Raw genomic sequence first — 19,339 nt, 5'->3', positions numbered from 1 at the left:
AATAATAGTTATAGTAGTAGTAATCATAATAAGAACATTTACAATAATTATAATAAGCATAATAAAATTAGTAAAAATAATCATAATACCAATGATAATAATAACAACCATTAATCACAAAAATAATAATAAGATTTTAAATATAAGCATAATTTAGAATTTTTTTTTAATCTAATTTGAAATTATTTTTTCTGATATATTTACATTTAAGATAAGTAAAAATAAAATGAATTGAACATGTCCTAAGGCTATGTTCAGTTCACCTTATTTTTGCTTATTTCAGATCTAATCAGATCAGATCAGATCAGATCAGAAAAAATAAGTTCAGATCAGATCAGTTCAGATCATGCTTATATTTAAAAATCATTATATCTTTCATTACATATTAGTAAAATTATAATAATTGAATATTAATAAAGTACTCATTGAGACGAATCAAACAAGACCCCACATGACTATATATTTTCTTATATATTGAGAAAAATCTAAAAGATAAGATCTTGTAATCAGAATAAATAAGTTCAGATCAGATCAGATCAAAAAAAATAAATTCAGATCAGATCAGATAAGTTCAGATCAGAAAATTTCAGGTGAACTAAACATAGCCTAAGTAATGAATTCAAAAACTCAGCTAAGCGCCTAGGCGGGCTTATTTTTCTCCTGACGTAAAACGTTCTCACTAGTTTGTCTAAAGTGCTAGCCAATTTTATTTTTTTTTTAATATTAAAAATACTCAACCCTTTTTTTCGAGTTTTTCCAAATTCAAGTCAGAAATCGGCCAAATCTGAAGGAGCTTCGAATTTGTCAGGGCAAAAATCTATGATCTACCACTAATTTTGAAGGTACTTTGAATGCTAATTTCTACTTCATATAATTTTCAGTTTTTACATATCGAATCTAAAAATGCTCTACATTTCTGTCCTTCTATTTGTCCTTCATCTTAGAATATAATTTGAAAAGTGGAGAAAAAGACCAAGGAAAAATGGTGATTCTCAAGGTGCTGACAGAAACCCTAACTTTTCTTTTTAGTCTTTTTGAGTGAATTTGAAACTTTGCTATGTAATTCTAATGTCTGAGCTTATTTTTTTTGGGGTTCGCTCTTGTGTTTTGTAGGGCAAATCCATTTCTGGGAAAACCAAGTCTACAGAGCGTTGTGAACTTGGTAAGAATTGTATTTGGAGTTTCGTTCTTCTTTTTTGGATATCATCTCAAATGATCCTAAGTAGTCTAGGGGTGTTAACTAGCCGAACCGGAGCATGTGGTTGCTCGGCTCGGCTCGACTCATAGCACTTTTACTCGAATCAAGCTGAGTCTTAAGCTTTTTCAAGCTTAAATTTTCTAGTTCAATTTAAACTTAGAGCTAAAAAATTATATTACATATGTTCTATAAATAGGTTTAGACTACTTATTTTGAGGTTTTCACAAGTATTGTGCATAAGTTAAATATAATTGAGTTCTAAAATATGGAAAATAATATAGCTAAAACATATTTCGAACCCCTCATGAACTTTTGGAATCGAACTTTTCAGGCCAAGCTCGAATAGTCTGCTACCTAGCTAGGCTCATTGACACCCCTAAGCTTGACATATAGGCATTTTTCCAAATAACCCGACTTTTACCCATATCACTCTGAACTTGTAATATGTAATTAGATTTAACGGTATGTTAGACGATGTTAACATGGTTTTAAAACAAAAATATTTAGGGATTTTAAAAAAAAATAAAAAACCAAACTCATCTCTTTCTCTCTCTCGTTCTTCAATTCTCACACTTCCCAAGCATTTATCAATGGTGTCCACCACTTTCTCTCTCCTATTCATTTCCTCTCTCCTTTGCACAACCGCCAGCTGCAGTACCACCCTAATATTCCCTCATATGAACTCCACCCACCGGCGCACCAACACTGTCTTCATGCTCTCTTCCTCCCATGCTCCCATCACACTAGAATCGCCCACGACCACCCACCACTCGCACCCACCAGCGCCACACCAACATCACCCAATCTTGCCTTTTCCGTCCTCTCGCCAAGAGCAACTCCCCATACGTGCTCGCAATCAAACTTGGAAAATTAGGAAAATGGGGTTTCAGGGACAAACGATCTCGTAATAGATGTAAATTTTTGTAATTTAAGAGGAGTTGGGTCTAGGGGTGAAAGTTATTCGGATAAAATCCAAAATCCAATCCAATCCGAATTAGTAATTCGGATCGGATTCGAACTGTGTTCGGATTGGATTCGGAATGAGATTTTTTGAAAAATTGGATTTTCGGATTGGATTAGATTGAGGGTAATTAGATCCAAAAATCCAATATAACCGAATAGTAATATGCCTTGTATTATGTATCTGGATTGAGCTTAAGTGCTTAACTGATTTTTTATTATAAAAAAACCTAATCCATACCCCAATACACATAGCACTTCAATCCTCCCCTAAAACTGCATTAATTCCTCATTTCCTAAATCTACTAGGTGGTTGTTGTGGTTAATTTATTTCATCGAAAAACTAGAGTTTTAAAAAAATCGGATTTTCGGATCGATTCAATCTAGAGTATGAAATTTCGGATTGGATTGGATTCAAACCCTAATTAGTTTGGATTCGGATTGAAAAAGTGAAATCCAAATTTTATTCGGATTGGATTGGATTAGGCCCTAATCCAAACCGCACACCGAACTTTCACCCCTAGACTTGGGTCAATAACCACTGGGGATTCAAAGGGAAATGGTGTTGTATGCGACATATTTGTTGGAGAGAGAAAGAAGAAAGTAGAGTGAAAACAGTGAAAGAGTTACTTCATTCTTTTGCGAGAGGGGTCAAATATTACAATAAGGATTTTTGACGTAACTGCAAAATGGAATACAAATTCACAAGTTAATGGCAGTTTTTGTTGATTTGGTGGTTGTTCTCAAATGTGGATTAAGGGGGGGAGATGAATTATATAAACAATGGCTTCCTTCTTTTGCGAGGAGGGGTCAAATATTACAGAAACCCAAAATCTACAAATTACAGAAAACCCAAAAACTTCAATCAACTGAAAATGAAGTCCAAGATGATGCTGTTGGTGTTGCTGCTGTTAGTCGTGGTTGCTGCCACGACCAGTAGAATGAAAGAGGAACACGAGTGAGAAAGAGGAGATAGGAAAATTCAGGTTTTATTTTTGTAAAAATTGCCCTAATTATTTTTGTTTTATAACCATGTTAATGCCATCCAACATTGTGTCAGGTTTAATGCAAATTACAAGTTTAAGGTTATCCTCGACATGGGTGAAAATGTCGAGGTTATTTGTTGTATAAATGGAGTCTCACTCGAACTATACAAGGATAGAAGAGACAAGCTTAAACTTGAATCCACAAGCTACGGTTGAATGTCAAACTCTTAGGCTACTTGGATAAGACACACCACCAAGTAAACTAAAAGATCCTAAGAACACAAATTAACTTGCCAAAGTTAATTAAGCATAGGCACTAAACACTTGATTCCAATCTAAGAATGCAAAGTATTAAGAAAAGTTAAAAACACTCGGTTTTTTGGTTTAAGTCATAAAAGTCATGTTCTTTTCATTCCATATCATCCGGTTTATACATGACTTTTCTGATTTTTGGACAAACTAATTAATGAAATTAACTAAGCCACTAAACACATGTACATGATCATTAACATGCTAAAACGTGGGAAAGTGGCTGAACTTATGCTAACTAAATTCAGTTGCAAGCAACGGCTACATTGAACAACTTCTCCCTATTTTTAAGGCACCTCTCCTTCTTGTGTGTGGATTGCTGAGCTTCAAACACACCCATCATGGCTGGGACTCTTCTCTTATGCATGCCACAATTGTAGGGGTGTAGTTGAGGATTTGAACGTGTGAATGAGGGCTAACAAAGTCCCTATTCTCACATCACTTCAATGCTGCTCCTTATGCTCTCTTTGTTCCTACTTTGCAGCTTCCTTGTCTTTACAACTTAAGCTAACATAGTCGAACTTACAAAGAAACAAACACTCCTATGGATTTAAGACTCTAACTTATTCGAATGAAAGAAAGAAAATAAACTAGGAAACTCGAACTTATTAATGGATAAAGTTAAACACCTCCATGAAAGAAGCACTTAATTCATCAGCATTAATAAGAAAGATACAATCACCCACCATATGGATGAGCTTGTTATCCTTGGACATCAACAAGGAAGCATCACCATTGACATCTCTTAACATTATTTGGGAAGTAAGGCCTATATGTCAGGGTCATCTCAGATAATATCATTTTTTTTTTTGCAACACCATATACTTTGGAGTATATAGCTCTATGTGCTCCGAACATACAATATCAATATTTTGTTGGTTTTTCTTAGCAGGGCCCACTTAAACTAACTTCCTTCGTACGTTTAGTTGCAATGTTTCGACTCTCACGCTTGTCGATATACAACTTTGACCATTAATATCTCTTATTATATGTTTCCGAAAATTATAAAATGTTAGGAATCTTGTAAATGTATATTGAGATAAATTCAACAACACCTGACATGCAAAAATTTGTATTGTATATTGTTCACAAATTTCTGGTCAAAGTAGCATGAATAGTGCAAAAGTCAAAACGTTGCAAGTGAAAAAAAACGGAGGAAGTATGGATTAGGAAATGAGATTGTGAGTTGGAAGTACATAGCTTTATATACTGCAAGGAGTATGTTATAATTTGTTTGTTTGTGTGTGTGTGTGTGTGTGTGTGTGTGTATGTGTGTGTTTTGAGTATATATTGAGAGTTCACTGTTTGTCCATTTTTGTGTGCTGTTGTTGGGACAGTTTCTACGAGTAAATTCAAGGTTTATTCGGAGAAGGTCAATGGCCGATTTCCTGCTAATGCTGATGCTAAGTTTTCGTAAGCTACATCTTTTAGCTTTACTTATTGTTCATCTTTCATCACATGTAATGCATGTATTGGAAGTCACAAGACAATTAAATTATGAATCAATTTGTTGTGCATTCTGTTCTATATAGGCTGGTAAACTGTTTAAATAGAATTGTACAAAGACTGATTTAAGCAAACAAAATCTTTGATAGATTCCAGTTTTATATTCCAGTAAAGGTTAAAGCGTATAGGATTTCATGTTTCAGGAGGACATCTCTTATGTCAAAGACAGCGACTCTATTGGCAAGTAATACCGGTAGTAAGGTATTTAAATTTTCCTAATCGTTTGTGTATTGTTTCATGGTTGATGGTTACTTTTGTTAATAGAGTTTATGCCTTCTATACTTTCTTTTCAAGACAAAGATGCATGTAAGTGGGGCTCAGGCTACTAGAAGCAGCTATGACTCTCTTGGTATGACATTTTAATATTTGTAAGACATTACTGATCTTTTTTCTAGAGATCTTTTGACACGTTTTCCTTTAAGTTCAGACAAGACAAAAGTTGGAAGAAAAGTGTTGGCTGATGTTAGCAATATTCAGGGGCAATCATCCAAATTTGAAAAGCCTCGTGGTTTGAGGTAAGCATGAATCTTGGGCCTTGGCTCATGCTCCTATCACTTGGTGCAGAATCTGAGAGGCTTTAACAATTTTTTTTTAAAATAAAGATGAAGATCTCAGTTGTGTTGTGCGTTTATACGTGGCCTGTTGATTCCCATGGTTCATAAAACAGTGCCTGACAAAATGAAAGAAATTTATATGGATAAGACATTTATTTCTTTGCTTGTTTCTTCAACAAGATGTTTAAATAAACATGCTATTTTTAGTTAGTAATTTGGAGATTCTGGTGAATCTTGAGCTTAAATGAAATTGTCAAAGTTTGTCCTTTTGATGTTGCTGTATTCGCGTCCCGTTCTTTGTTCTGTAAGGGCTTGCAAAGACCATGAGCATTAAGTTGACGTGGAAGTTGGAACTTGAAAGTAGATTAGCACCTGTCAAAAATGTCATATGCAAGTTCTTTTTCCAAGTTAATGATTTATGAATTGTGAATGATTTTCACCGAACAAGCATTCTATCAAGTCCAATTTTGTGAAAAATTTACCAAGTTCTGGCAATAAATTGCACAAAATTTCTTTTATAAACTTATCTTTTGCAATGTCAACTGTAATTTGAAGGCGTTGTAAAAGTTATTATGCAATTACAAATGTAACAACTTAATATGAATATTGGAAGTGAGCTTTGCTCTGTGCAAAACAAAAATATATCCTTCCTGAATTCAAACTCAAGAAATCCAAGTGTTCGTGAACATAGTTGGATTTTCTTCTTAGTGTGTAACCTCTTCGTCGTTATTGTCTTTTCAGGAGTTCCATGGCGTTTGGCACTCTTAAAAGTACTGCTTCGTCTGGTCAATTTGTAATGGTAGGCTATTTATTTGCTTCTTTACTTTGAACTATCTTATTGCTTAGGCGGTATCATAAAATAATGATAGGATTTGATTAGATGCTTTCTTGACTCTTCAATATTCATGAACATTAGATATTTCTTTAAAAAATTAACACCAACATGGCAACATTATCCCAATGCCTCTATGTGGGGCTCCATCTAAGGCTGTGTAGGAGTTGTATATATGTGAAATCTTATCTTCGCATAGAGGAGAGATAATTTCCAAATGACTCTTAACCTAGTATGCAACTATAGTCTAATACATTTAGCCTTTTGGATTCTAAGAAAGGGAAATAGGGTAAATGAAGAAAGACAATTTTATGTTTTGCTTAGTTATCTAAACACCAATAATTTGATTAATAGTACTGAAATTAGAGTGAGGTATGGAGGTTGGTTTGGTATCTGTTGTTACTTGACTTTCTAATGTCCAGTATAACTCTAGATAGTAAAACCTTCCCAAAAAGACAAATAATCTGGACACACCTGCCATGGGTCGCCGGAATGCCATGAAGTTGACGGTGGCTTGGGGTGGTGCTTGAGTGTTGTGGAGGTGTTTGCAGAGGAACTTGGGTCAATTTCAAACTCCTGGGGTGGGGGGTGGGTGGGGATAGCAACTTAGAGGATTTTGGGGGGAATTTGAATCTGAAATTGGGGTAAGAAATTATCAAAACTTTCTAACTAAATAATGTAAAAAGGATATAGGGGAACCAATTTCCGTTCCCATAAGGCTGTAACCCCCTAACCAAACGCCCTCTTAGGCCATATTCTCTTCAACTTAAAAATAATATTCTATAAGCTTAAGTTTTGATATGCAAAAATCAGTTTTAATGGGTAAAAATCAGTTTTAATTAGTAAATGCAGAAGCTGCATAAGAGAAAAACACTTAGAATCAGCAACGATCTGTTTTAATTAGTATAAAGTAGTTTTATTCAGCAAAAATAGTTTCATTCAATAAAATAAGTTTTTATCAGTAAAAAAGAAGTTGTAATTAGTAAATTAGCTTCATTTTAGTTAAAAATCTGGTGATAAACAGGGCCTTAGCAAGACGCATAAGTAGTGTAATGAGCAATTTAAATTTTATTCATCACAATCCTAAATATCTATGCATATTTTAAGAGATAAAAGGAATGATTTGGCATGTAATGCCAAAAATAATTTAATTGCTGAGTGCTGAAAGCCCTTTACAAAAACAAGAACACAAGAAAAGACGTGAAAAGACTACCATAGCCAGGTAGGCCTGCACCTATAGCCGTATGGGCCTGTGTGCAAAGTGCTGACAATTTCTTTTTTGCTAGTTGCAACAGCAAATACTGCAATACCTCTGAACTTGATGCTTATCTGAACCATCATGCTAGACGAAAAATGAGCATAAAATTGGGAAAATATTTTTCAAAATATTAACAAATTTTCATTGTCTTGTTGTTGTTGCTAGCTTTTAGCATTAATATGTGAGAATAATGTTAAACTATGTTATTATCTGGTCATAATAGGAAACTGTCATTATAAGAAATATTGCTCCTATAGTTGAAAGATATTTTGTATTACGACTGGGAAATTATCTTGTTAGATATTGTAAGTACTTACACAAATAAATATAGATGTGGTCAACGTAAGGACACTAGTTTAGAGAGAAGGGAGTAATGTCCAGGATATTAAATCTTGGCGGCATTACCATATTGTAAAGAATCTTTTGCTTATCGTGAACGTGATATTAGGTTGTAACTGTAGCAAATCATCCTCATTACAGGCGATCATGACTGCAATTACATAAAACCTTTACCTTGGTAATGTCCTAAGTATTGTAGTACCAGTGTGATGCTCTTCTTCTTTTTTTCTTATGAGAGAAGTGTAGTGATCCTCTTTATTCTGCATGATAATGTCACTTAAAAGCCCTTTTTAGCAGCCAATTTGAGGGATGAGCTATCGTATAGTGACTAGCAAGCGCAATTGAACTCCTAAAATGGGGGAGGCGGTGTGGACATCACTTTTGTTGCATATTAAGGAGTAAACAATAATTTGTGGCACTGGGAACCATGATTGATAAACTTGTAAATCGCAGAAAGGAAATAATGCCTAATAAATCGTGAAGGAAAAAAAACTTATTTTAAGTTTACAAGTGTTGTTGGTTTTTTGCTTAAAATTCATGCTAGAGACACTTTTAATCCCCTCCTGTCTCTTGTTAATTAAATAATATGGAACTGTGTTGCTATTTCTGTTTTTATGCTTTTTGAATGTGCTGCAGCTTTCATTTATTCCTGGAACAGGGAAAAGCCAAGGCAAACTTAACACGTGGTATTGCAGTCTCCAACACTTTCTTAAAAGGTATAATGAATTTTGTGGTTCTATGTATCAGCCTTCCAATAACCATACTCGTGCTTGCTTGGCTACAGCCCACACCAAAGCTCAGAGGACCTTTTCGAATTTCGACAGGATCCAAGTGACAGAAACTACAGAAAACATAACCAGGTCTTGGCTCTATGCCTTAATTCTACTTGCTTAACTGTATTGATGAACTATAGTTTATAATTTTTTATGCTCCATGGATTCTGTCCTCAGAATCACAAGCATAAGCATAATGTAATGTTTCTTTTTATCATATTTGTTTACAGGCAGATTCCTAAAAGTAGTAATACAATTACAAGGTTAGTTGGTTTCATAAAACCTGTGATTTGATTCCCTGCAATTATGCTACCGATTTTCATATTGATGCAACTGTTCTCCTCATACAATTTTGTTCCTGTGCTGATTTAAAGGAAGTCTCTTCCGGTAATGAAGAAAGCTAATCGGTTGGATTCCAGTGACTTACAGGTAGCTTTTGCTTAATATTTTCTTTTGGTTTGTTTCTCATGGAGATAGATATCAGAGTTCCCAGTTATTCATTTAATGCTTTTTTAAAGGAGCACTTTCCTTGTTTTGCGTAAGCCCCAGGTTTACTTCTCGATCAAATCTTTTGCTATAGGATGACTGGTATATTTGGCTAATGTTGTCAGGGAAATATAAAAAGTGAGGAAAAGTCAACAAGAAAAGTTGGTTTCCCAGGTTAGCTTGGTACTTGGCCATTTTCTTTTGGTTGAAAATTAAGGGGAAAGTGTATGCCAAGCTTCTATAATTTTTCTTACTATTGCCTCAGTAAAAGGAAGAGCTGGTGGAAAGTTAGTATCCCAAGTGAGCAATCTCACAAGCAAAGTTTCGAGGGAAAAAGTCAGTGATGGCTCCACACTAAAGTGAGTATCTGTTGGTTGCTTAGTTGGAATTGTTATTGTAATTTGAGGTACCCCCCCTTTGTCTAAATTATAGTTGTTTGTTAATGACATAATTCTTCCTTTTTAAAATAAATGCAACACTTTCTAGTTTGGGAAGTTGCATAAAATGTAATTCCGTTGTTATGAACTGATCCCAGGGAAAGGATCACACATCGACCATATGGGAGGTTGGTGTGTGGTTTATATAGGACAATGGGCTCTCCTCCGCTTGAGCTAGCTTTTGGGAAATGCATTCCTATTGTCCTATAACAAATGGCATCAGAGTCAAACCTCGGAGTGGTGGCCCGGAACCAGCCAGCTATGACCATCGTGGTGTGACCAACGAGGACGTTGGTCCTCATGGGGGGACGAATGTATGGACTAATCCGAGAGAAAGGATCACACATCGACCGTATGGGAGGTTGGTGTGTGGTTTATATAGGACAAAGGGCTCTCCTCTTGAGCTAGCTTTTGGGAAGTGCTCCTATTGTCCTATAACATCCGTCTTTATCTCTCTCCTCATCATATGGGCTGCATAATATTTGTTGCATCCCCTCATGTTGACCTTATTAAACACTTTCTATTTTGGGAAGTTGCAAAATGAATGCAATTTCCTCTTTTTATTCGAGGTGGTAAAAATCGACACGACCCGCCAACCTTACATGAACCCAACGTGAAATTATCAGGTTTGGGTCAAAGTTTTCAACCCATTTAAGTAAGCGAGTTGACCCAACATGACCTATATATTAAACGGGTTGGTTTAGGATTGAACATTTTAACCCGAATTCGACACGACAACCCGTTTAACTACATTTCTACCATGAATCTTATTAGTTGAGTTTGAAATAATTTGAATATTTTACATAAATATATGATATTTATTATTTGTTCGTTCGATTTGGTTTATTTAGGTAAGATATCAGTGTATAAGTTGTGGGTTAAGAAATATATGATGTACATTTGTTTAGTTTATGTATATATGCGCGCTTGATAAACGGGTCAATGAGGGGGTAGGATAACTCGTTTAATAAATGAGTTGGGTTAGGCTTGAGTGTTATTAAACATTTAGGGTTGAGGGTGTTGATGCTCTACTAATTTACCTAGGGGTGAAAGTTCGGCGTACGGTGTCGATTAGTGCTTAATCCAATCCGATCCGAACAAAATTTGGATTTCAATTTTCCAATCCGAATCCAAACCGATTAGAATTTGAATCCTATCCAATCCAATTCGAATTTTCATACTCTGATAGGCTCCGATCCGAAAATTCGATTTTTTAAAACTCTAGTTTTTCGATGAAATAATGTAAGCACAACAACAACCTCATAAATTTAGGATTTGAGTAATTGAGTGTTAGGGTTTTTAGGGGAAGTGTTGAAATGATAGTATGATACGCCTATTGGGCTATGGACTCGGCTTTTCTAAAAAAAATACAGTTTAGTACTTAATCCCGATCCAGATAAATAATACAAGGCATATTGCCATTTGGTTATATTGGATTTCTGGATCCAATGACCCTCAATCCGATCCGAAAATCCTTTTTTTCAAGAAATCTCAATCCGAACACAGTTTGAATCCGATCTGGATTGGATTTTATCCGAATAACTTTCACCTAAATTTACCAATGGACCCGATACGAATTTGACACGACACGACCCATTTACTAGCTCTACTTTGTATCTCTCTCTATCGCTCTCCTCATCATACGAGATCCTTAATTTATGTTGCATCCCCCCATGTTCACCTTATATTGAGCTGATGAAGTATACTTTATGTGGTTGCATGGTTCCTGTTTCTTTCTATGTATCAATTTTTTTTCTGTGGATAGAGGACGTTACATTTTATTTTTATAATACCATAACGTGCTGCTTGAAAGGATTGTTGTAAAATTGTACTCATGGTTATTATTCATTTGAACTTACTTAGGCATCTATAGCCCCTTCAAAATTCTTTCTCTAGATCGGGCTATGTCTGAAGTTTGAAGCAAATGGTTGTAGCCTCACTTTTTATGTCATAGGAAAATTTCACCGTAGTGTGGGTTTTCTTGGAGGTTTTTAGCTGTACCTTGGTGGTGTATTTGTAAGGTAGATTTCTAGAAGTCATCGATCTATCGGTTGGGGATTTTCTTGGATTCTACGAAGTGAAAGTTGGCCGAACCAGATCCTTTATTTATGACTCTGAATTTGAATCTGCCAGTATCCCAGCTGCTCAATGGTTAAGGAACTAGGATAATTATGATCTTAATTATTGTTAATATCACAGTGTAATATCTTCAACAATTTAGAGTATTAAAGTTCTTCAAAGCCACTAAAGTAAAGCGTGTTTTTGGCTAAAAGCAATGAAGTGAGATCTCATTATCTGCAGATTGTTGTTCTTATTTGTCTTTTCACTGAAGAATTTACCAATTTCTGGCTAAAGTGCATATTTACTGTAAAGCTTTTCTTGGGTTAGGAACTTAATATCATGATTGTAGCTCTTGTTGATGATGATTGCCCATTTAAGTTGTAGGAGTAAATAGCATACATATCATCATTAAATAGTTTTTTTAATGACATAGTTTTCTAATTTAAGAGTTCTCTTTGTAAATTGTGAAGAACCTTTTCACATCTATATCATTTGTTGAACTATGTGCAACTTACTTCACAACACCATCCGGGACCGGGAGCTTTTGAGTTAATCATTATTGTCTTTGCTGATGTTGTGCATGCTTGACTAGTTTATTTTCTTTCCTTTCTTCTCACATTGTATACTTTCCAACTTCAAATCTTGTTGCTAGAAAATGTTCTGAACATTATAAGAGAAAGCAAGACCTCAAATGAATGTTTTACTAACACGTTTTTCAATTCCATACTTCCCTACCAGAGTGATTCCTTTCTTTATGTTAGTTATTTCAGAATGATGAATGTGGATACATGGAACAAATCAAATGAGGTGGTTTAATAATTATGTGCAGGGCAATGAGAAATCAGACTAACAACGATGCTCATGGAAGGGTCAGAAAATCAGTCAAGGTACTTGATCATTACTGTACTTTACATATATCTCTTTGTTGTCAAAAGCGCACTTGAACAAATGTAGTCATTTCGCTGTAGGCCTTACATAATTGCTTCACATTGTGGACAACATTTACAGCTCTAAGTCTAGCTATAGCAACATTACAATACTGAAACATCAACTTTCTGAATTTCATTGTTAATTTTTAGTTAGATCTTTTTGGGAATTGGAGGCATATAATCTGCTATATGCTTCATCGAACTAAATAGTATATTCAGCTTTATGTTCCTGGATTTCCTATAATATTGCTTTCATTGTTACTAATTTTTACTACTACCATAAAGATGATCAAAAGTACAAAGGTACGCTGATTCCTAGTTTAAGTACAAATAGATGGATGGATATTTGTTAACAGCTACCTTTTATATATTAATTTTGCCAAGTAAAAAGCTATATCTTTTATGGCTTTTTAAGTGTAATTAACTAATTTTACACTATAATTAAACTATTTGGACCATCATATGGTGAGTATCCGACTCTATGATGAATGATCATTGAGGTACTAAGTAATAACCATCAATGGCCAAGTGATGACCAATATTGAGTATTAACGAGAAGTCAAGCAAAGGTGGTTTCCTGGAAAAAAAAATCGATCTGGTAGCAACTTAATTTTTTCTACAACAGGTAGTTAACATACTTTACTAAATGAAAGTGTCCCAAATATATACATTTATGTGCGGCCATATACATCGAGGTCCGAGGAACGGTCAATAAAGCATTATTTTCCATGTGCTTTTCGAGACAACCACCTAAGCTTTTTATAGTTATCTTAATTTGGGCACATGCTGATGATGTAACTATTTAATTTATGCAACTTTATAATTCTAAATCCTTACTATTCTATGTTTTAGCATATTATGATTTTCAAAATTGAAGGTGTGAAATATTGAATTGAGAGACATTAGTAGGCATTCCTGGACATTGATTAGTGACTGAATCCCTTCAAATGACCGAACTCCCCAGAGCCTATTATGTGAAAGACTGAAAGCTGATAACACCCCCCCCCCCCCCCCACCTCTCATTGGTGCTCAAAATTTTTGTAGATTTAAGAAATCGAATGTATGTTATCATGCTCTAAAATTATATGGAGTAAGATAAATATTTCGGTGTTGGTTGGTTGGTGGCTCTTGCATTCTAATTAGTGATTATTTCCTGTTAAATATGCTTTTTTGTTATATGTAGATGTATGCCAGTCATGTATTTTTGTTTTGAAATGAAGTGGATTATAAGTTTAGTTTAACTAAATATGAATTTATCTTAATTTAGTGAATACGAAACATGCTTGTTTTCAAATTAATATTATATAATCATGAACAATCACTTTTAGGTCTGCTTTATAATGTAATAAGAAGATATAATTCCAATAATTTCTTAAGATTCTCACTAAAACAAATTCATAAAAATGACAATTGGATCTTTGTTGCAATTCTCTATTAATAAAAAAGCAAATAATGAAACATTTTCATGCTTTTTGTCATACATAACGTAACTTTTGACATATAATGTTTTGAATCTATTTGATAGGTTTCTCTCCACTTGCAAGCTACAAAAAAGTGAAGCATTTATGAATAAACTTCTGGATATTCGAAGGACTAGACCAATCTCTGTTGGTATAAAACCTAGTTGTAATAACGAAAGTACCAATCCCTTAAATTGGACCCTCACCCCCCCCCCCCCCCAACCCCCGCCCCAAAATAGAAAAAGAAAAGAATTAAAGTAGATGTTGGAGTTGGCAACATATCCCTGACGTTGTGTGTATATGCTATCTGACGTTGTGTGTAGAAGATCCATCTTGTCCCAAATTATCTCCCGTAGTTGCGCTAAAAACACATGACAATGTGAACCATGTGGTTTAATTGGAAGATGATACATGATTTCCAAAATCTAGGATTATATATATATATATATATTTGAAATGTTTCTCTGCATTTGCGAGCTACAAAAAAGTGAAGCATTTATGAATAAACTTCTGGATATACGAAGGACTAGACCAATCTCTGTTGGTATAAAATCTAGTTCTAATGAATTAACTTTAACGGAAGGGAAAAACCAACCCCTTAAATTGGGAAAAGTGTTGCAACTCTAAGTCCTCATTTTCGTGTAAAATGCTTTCTCATGTGATCTTCCCGTATATATATATATATATATATATATATATATATATATATTGGAGTATTAGGTGATATATGCATGTAAAGGCCGTTGAATGTTTTGTGTCCATGGTTATATCTTGTGTCTTGTTGCATATAAGGGATCTACAGGGCCGAATGTTCACATTTCCTTTTCCATCTTTAGAATCTTAAAATTTTCACCTCGGCTTTGAAATTTGTAATTGCAATTGAAGCATAGTTCTTGGTGTTTAACTTTCCTGAGACTAGAATTGCTTGCTTTGCCTTTACAAACTAATAATGCGTTTATCTTGTAATTCAGCCAATTGCAAGAACCTGTTCACAAACTTCCTATGACCCAAAGAATTTTAAATCCAAGAGCATCTGTAGTTTGGACAAAACTCTTGGTACCATTTCGATGAGAAGAGTGAAGGTGGCTACTTCTACTGTTGCAAAAAGTTTTAAGCCATCAGGCTCTTGTGAAGAAGTCACTGAAAGAGGAGGCTTGGCACAAGGCAGAGACAACCTGAAACCACAGTCGTCAGATACAACTGCCATGAGAAATTCTGGGCGCAGAAAATCATATACATCTTCGCTAATATCAAGATCAAAAGTTAAATCCTTCTACTAATGATAATTAAAACTAAATATTCCATAATCTAATAATAAATGGATGTATTATGCAGCTATTAAAATTGAGCAACGAAATCCGTGAACAGGAACAGTTGCCGAATATTGATGATGAGGGCAATCCACTTGAAGTTGCAGAATATGTTGATGAAATCTATGATTATTATTGGCTAGTGGAGGTAATTATAATCATACTAATTTCCCCTTCGCTAGTTTCTTATCCATTTCCATGTAGTTGATATGGTTGGAGTCTAGCATGTTTGCTTATCTACCTATTTACTTTATGTACTGTGCAATGTAGCTAGAACAGAAGATACATTGAGGTTTTATATATGGCTGAATAACTGAAATTTTAGACTATGCTTTACTACTCATATTGAAGTTGCTGTCTATATGTATTCTTGGATTATGGATCTATCTTGCTATAGCTACGGAATAATTGTGATGGGTAATTGACACTGTTAGTAAGCGTTTTTCTGCAGTAACTGTAAGCTGAGTTTCTCTTATTTCCCAAGACCCCAATGAATTTTTATTTTGCCATGAAGTTAACCTGTCTATGGAAAAGCCCATAGTTCTGCATCTCTCGCTTTTGTCAATGGTGAAAGTTTCGAAACTCTTCCGCATATCCAGTGAAATATTTGCTTACATGAACAGGTGTGTTACAGGCATAGTGAGACTGATTGTTATGTGGTGTGCTAACAGTTATATGGGAGCCTTGCAACTCATTGGAGCCTTGGATTTAGAGTGTCATCTTATCTCATTTTATGTTGCATGACTTTTAGGATTGCTGTTGCTCTTTAATTGTGTTTCACAACAAGTTGAGTTGATTTTCCTTAATCCTAGTACAAGGTTGCCTGTCACTTTCTGGTGAAAATCTTAATTGTGTTTACTAGGGGTACTTTGTCTCGTAGATGAAGTTGTGGGCATAGATGAATCTTCAGATTTTGTTAACAATCATGAAATGCTATTGGCCATCTTATGGGTTGGCAGGTCTTGGTTAGTGATACATTCATATGCTTGCAACTTTTCTGTTGACAAAGGTCGATTATTTGTGCAGGCACAGAGTTCTCCCCTGGAAAACTATATGATTATCCAAACAGATGCTACGCCTCAGATGCGGGGTTTATTGATTAATTGGCTTATAGAGGTTGGTGCCTAGTAGTAAGTATTGGTGAACCATTGCAGGCAATTCTTTTCTTATTTCACCTACTGTATACATACGTTTTCTCTGAACGGATCAACTGCTTGCTTCCATATTTCAATAGGTACATGACAAATTTGATCTGATGCCAGAAACACTTTACCTTACAGTAGCTCTTCTGGATAGATATCTATCTCTTGTTACAATAAAGAAGAAAGAATTGCAGTTGGTTGGTCTGGCATCTCTCTTGCTTGCATCAAAGTATGAGGACTTCTGGCATCCAAGGGTACTTGCATGTTTTTAATCTTGTAACTTTTTTTCCAGAGTTTATTAGGTGTAAATTTGCTGTCTTATATTGTTTATCTGACTTAGGTCAAAGACTTGATCAGCATCTCAGCAGAGTCATACACTCGAAAGCAAATGCTTGAAATGGTATGAATCATGATTTGGCTTACTGGTTAAACTTTGCTATGATATTTTGCGAGTGGTATAGTATGTTGAGTGAAAACTTATGCAGCTGATGATGCCGATACTTTTGAATTTGGCTTACTGGTTAAACTTTTTGAATACCTTTTGGAGCTATAGTATGATATAGTGTTTCAGATTTCCTATTTGTTTCTTTCTTTACGCTTGCAAGAGTGGGCACTGATGATGGATGTCTTCACAGGAAAAGAGCATTCTTAAGAAGCTTAAGTTTCGGTTGAATTTGCCAACTGCCTATGTCTTCATGCTAAGATTCCTCAAGGCATCTCAGTCAGACAAAAGGGTCTGTCAATTTTTCTAAAAAGTTTGGTTTTATTCTTACCTTTTCCCCTCCAATTTCTAACTCACAAGTTTTCGCTTTGGCTTGTAGCATGAACATCTCTCATTCTACCTCATCGAGTTGTGCTTGGTTAAATATGAATCCTTGAGGTTCAGGCCATCGTTGTTATGTGCTTCAGCTGTGTATGTTGCCCGTTGTACCCTAAATGAGATTCCAGCATGGACCTCTTTGCTTGAAAAGCATGCACGCACCAAGGAACTTCAGATTAGGCAAGTTTCACCATTGAACTTTGCTGCTATCCTTCTGATTGCTCCCATGACTTCTGCAGTTTGACTGATCTATTTTCCTGCAGGGATTGTGCGGAGATGATCGTAAGTGTTCACAAATCTGCATGTGCGGGTCTCCTGAAGGTCACTTATGACAAGTATATGCAGCCTAAATTTGGTGGCATTGCAGCTGTAAAACCTTTGGACCGTCTTCCTATTTGAAGCTTCTCCACAGTTATATATTCTTTCGGGTGGTGTAGTTTATTCATTTCACTTTTAGTTCTGCTTCATTTAGGTTTGATTTCAGAATGTGTACCATGTAATGGAGACCTTGGCTTACGTAGTATATTAATCATTCGAGGTATTGTGCAGTAGGTTGTATGTTTGTAATTTGTATTTTGTATAATGGTGCAGACTTGCTCTTCATGTATGTACTTCTTATTCAGCTCTCGTAAGTGATATTGTGATACAATCAATTATACAGGTCTTCCACAAAAGCTGACTAGCCGAGTGCTGGTTTTTCCGCAAATCCGGCATATAGCCTGTTAGCCACTAGAACTGGCAATTCGAATGAAAGAGATTGTTTCTTTGAACATCTCCTTGCTCTTCAGAAGGTTCCGCAAGCAAAGTTCTCAAAACCAGCACTGAACTTGCACTTTCCGGTTTATATTTAGCGTGATTACTCCAAAATTCGGCACTAGACATATCAAGCACTTGTGTTTGTCACCCCCCTCTTGTTCTATCTCTTCTATTTCGTTCTTTTCATGCAACAAAAAGTTAGTCTCATCTCTTGTTATCAACACATGATTTGGACAATTTCGAGCAACGTGTCCCAACCCTGGCACTTGTAACACACCACCTTCTTAAGAAGAGGTTCCTTAGTGTTATATTCAACTATAGAATGTCAAAATATAAGAAAGGGGATTGATTGATATTAGCTTAACTTAATTCAACTTAGATATAGACGTACCACTAAGTAGAAATAAGGCTCCTAAGATCACTACTTAACTCAAGCTAGAATACTTAAGTACCTCTTCTATTTCGTTCTTTTCATGCAACAAAAAGTTAGTCTCATCTCTTGTTATCAACACATGATTTGGACAATTTCGAGCAACGTGTCCCAACCCTTGGCACTTGTAACACACCACCTTCTTAAGAAGAGGTTCCTTAGTGTTATATTTCAACTATAGAATGTCAAAATATAAGAAAGGGGATTGATTGATATTAGCTTAACTTAATTCAACTTAGATATAGACGTACCACTAAGTAGAAATAAGGCTCCTAAGATCACTACTTAACTCAAGCTAGAATACTTAAGTACCTCTTCTATTTCGTTCTTTTCATGCAACAAAAAGTTAGTCTCATCTCTTGTTATCAACACATGATTTGGACAATTTCGAGCAACGTGTCCCAACCCTTGGCACTTGTAACACACCACTTCTTAAGAAGAGGTTCCTTAGTGTTATATTTCAACTATAGAATGTCAAAATATAAGAAAGGGGATTGATTGATATTAGCTTAACTTAATTCAACTTAGATATAGACGTACCACTAAGTAGAAATAAGGCTCCTAAGATCACTACTTAACTCAAGCTAGAATACTTAAGTTAGCAAAGACAAATCAATTAATAACACAAGTACTAATCAAATCAATAGACAATACTCAAGTTTTGGATAAAAGTCATGTGTTTTTCATTAAGTTCAATGTCCTATTTATACATGTCCTTTGTCCTTGTAATTTTCAGAAATAAAAACAGCTAATTAAACTACCACTACTTCCACTAACTAAATACATGGAGATC

At 35.1% G+C, this 19,339-nt stretch overlaps 1 protein-coding gene across 7 annotated transcripts; it reads left to right on the top strand.

Moving 5' to 3' along the window:
- Positions 1-671: 671 nt before the first annotated feature.
- Positions 672-17,987, top strand: LOC104906254 (putative cyclin-B3-1). 7 transcript variants are annotated; one of them, XM_010694990.4, is made up of 23 exons: positions 672-842; positions 945-997; positions 1,114-1,162; positions 4,791-4,866; positions 5,103-5,160; positions 5,254-5,308; positions 5,387-5,474; positions 6,255-6,312; positions 8,601-8,628; positions 8,727-8,802; positions 8,946-8,978; positions 9,090-9,144; positions 9,327-9,375; positions 9,467-9,560; positions 12,529-12,586; positions 15,060-15,350; positions 15,424-15,546; positions 16,425-16,514; positions 16,633-16,794; positions 16,881-16,940; positions 17,176-17,274; positions 17,362-17,540; positions 17,624-17,987. In XM_010694990.4, exons 2-23 carry the CDS (start codon positions 983-985, stop codon positions 17,757-17,759), a joined length of 1,932 nt encoding a protein of 643 aa, XP_010693292.2. In that variant the 5' UTR covers positions 672-842; positions 945-982; the 3' UTR covers positions 17,760-17,987. The 7 variants fall into 7 exon arrangements, with proteins under 7 accessions (XP_010693292.2, XP_010693293.2, XP_019107884.2 ...); XM_010694991.4 differs by having other exon boundaries at positions 8,601-8,658; positions 15,457-15,546; XM_010694989.4 differs by having other exon boundaries at positions 673-842; positions 8,601-8,658.
- Positions 17,988-19,339: the final 1,352 nt, after the last annotated feature.

This window comes from Beta vulgaris, chromosome 2, assembly GCF_026745355.1.
Source record: "Beta vulgaris subsp. vulgaris cultivar EL10 chromosome 2, EL10.2, whole genome shotgun sequence".
NCBI classification, from domain to species: Eukaryota; Viridiplantae; Streptophyta; class Magnoliopsida; order Caryophyllales; family Amaranthaceae; genus Beta; species Beta vulgaris.
This window is presented reverse-complemented; position numbering and strand designations above follow the sequence as displayed.

Bases quoted from the DNA above. Each gene is read 5' to 3' on its own strand.
- LOC104906254 (XM_010694989.4), top strand. The intron at 16,795-16,880 runs GTACTTGCATGT...TATCTGACTTAG, and splicing joins AGGACTTCTGGCATCCAAGG to GTCAAAGACTTGATCAGCAT. The intron at 17,541-17,623 runs GCAAGTTTCACC...ATTTTCCTGCAG, and splicing joins ACCAAGGAACTTCAGATTAG to GGATTGTGCGGAGATGATCG.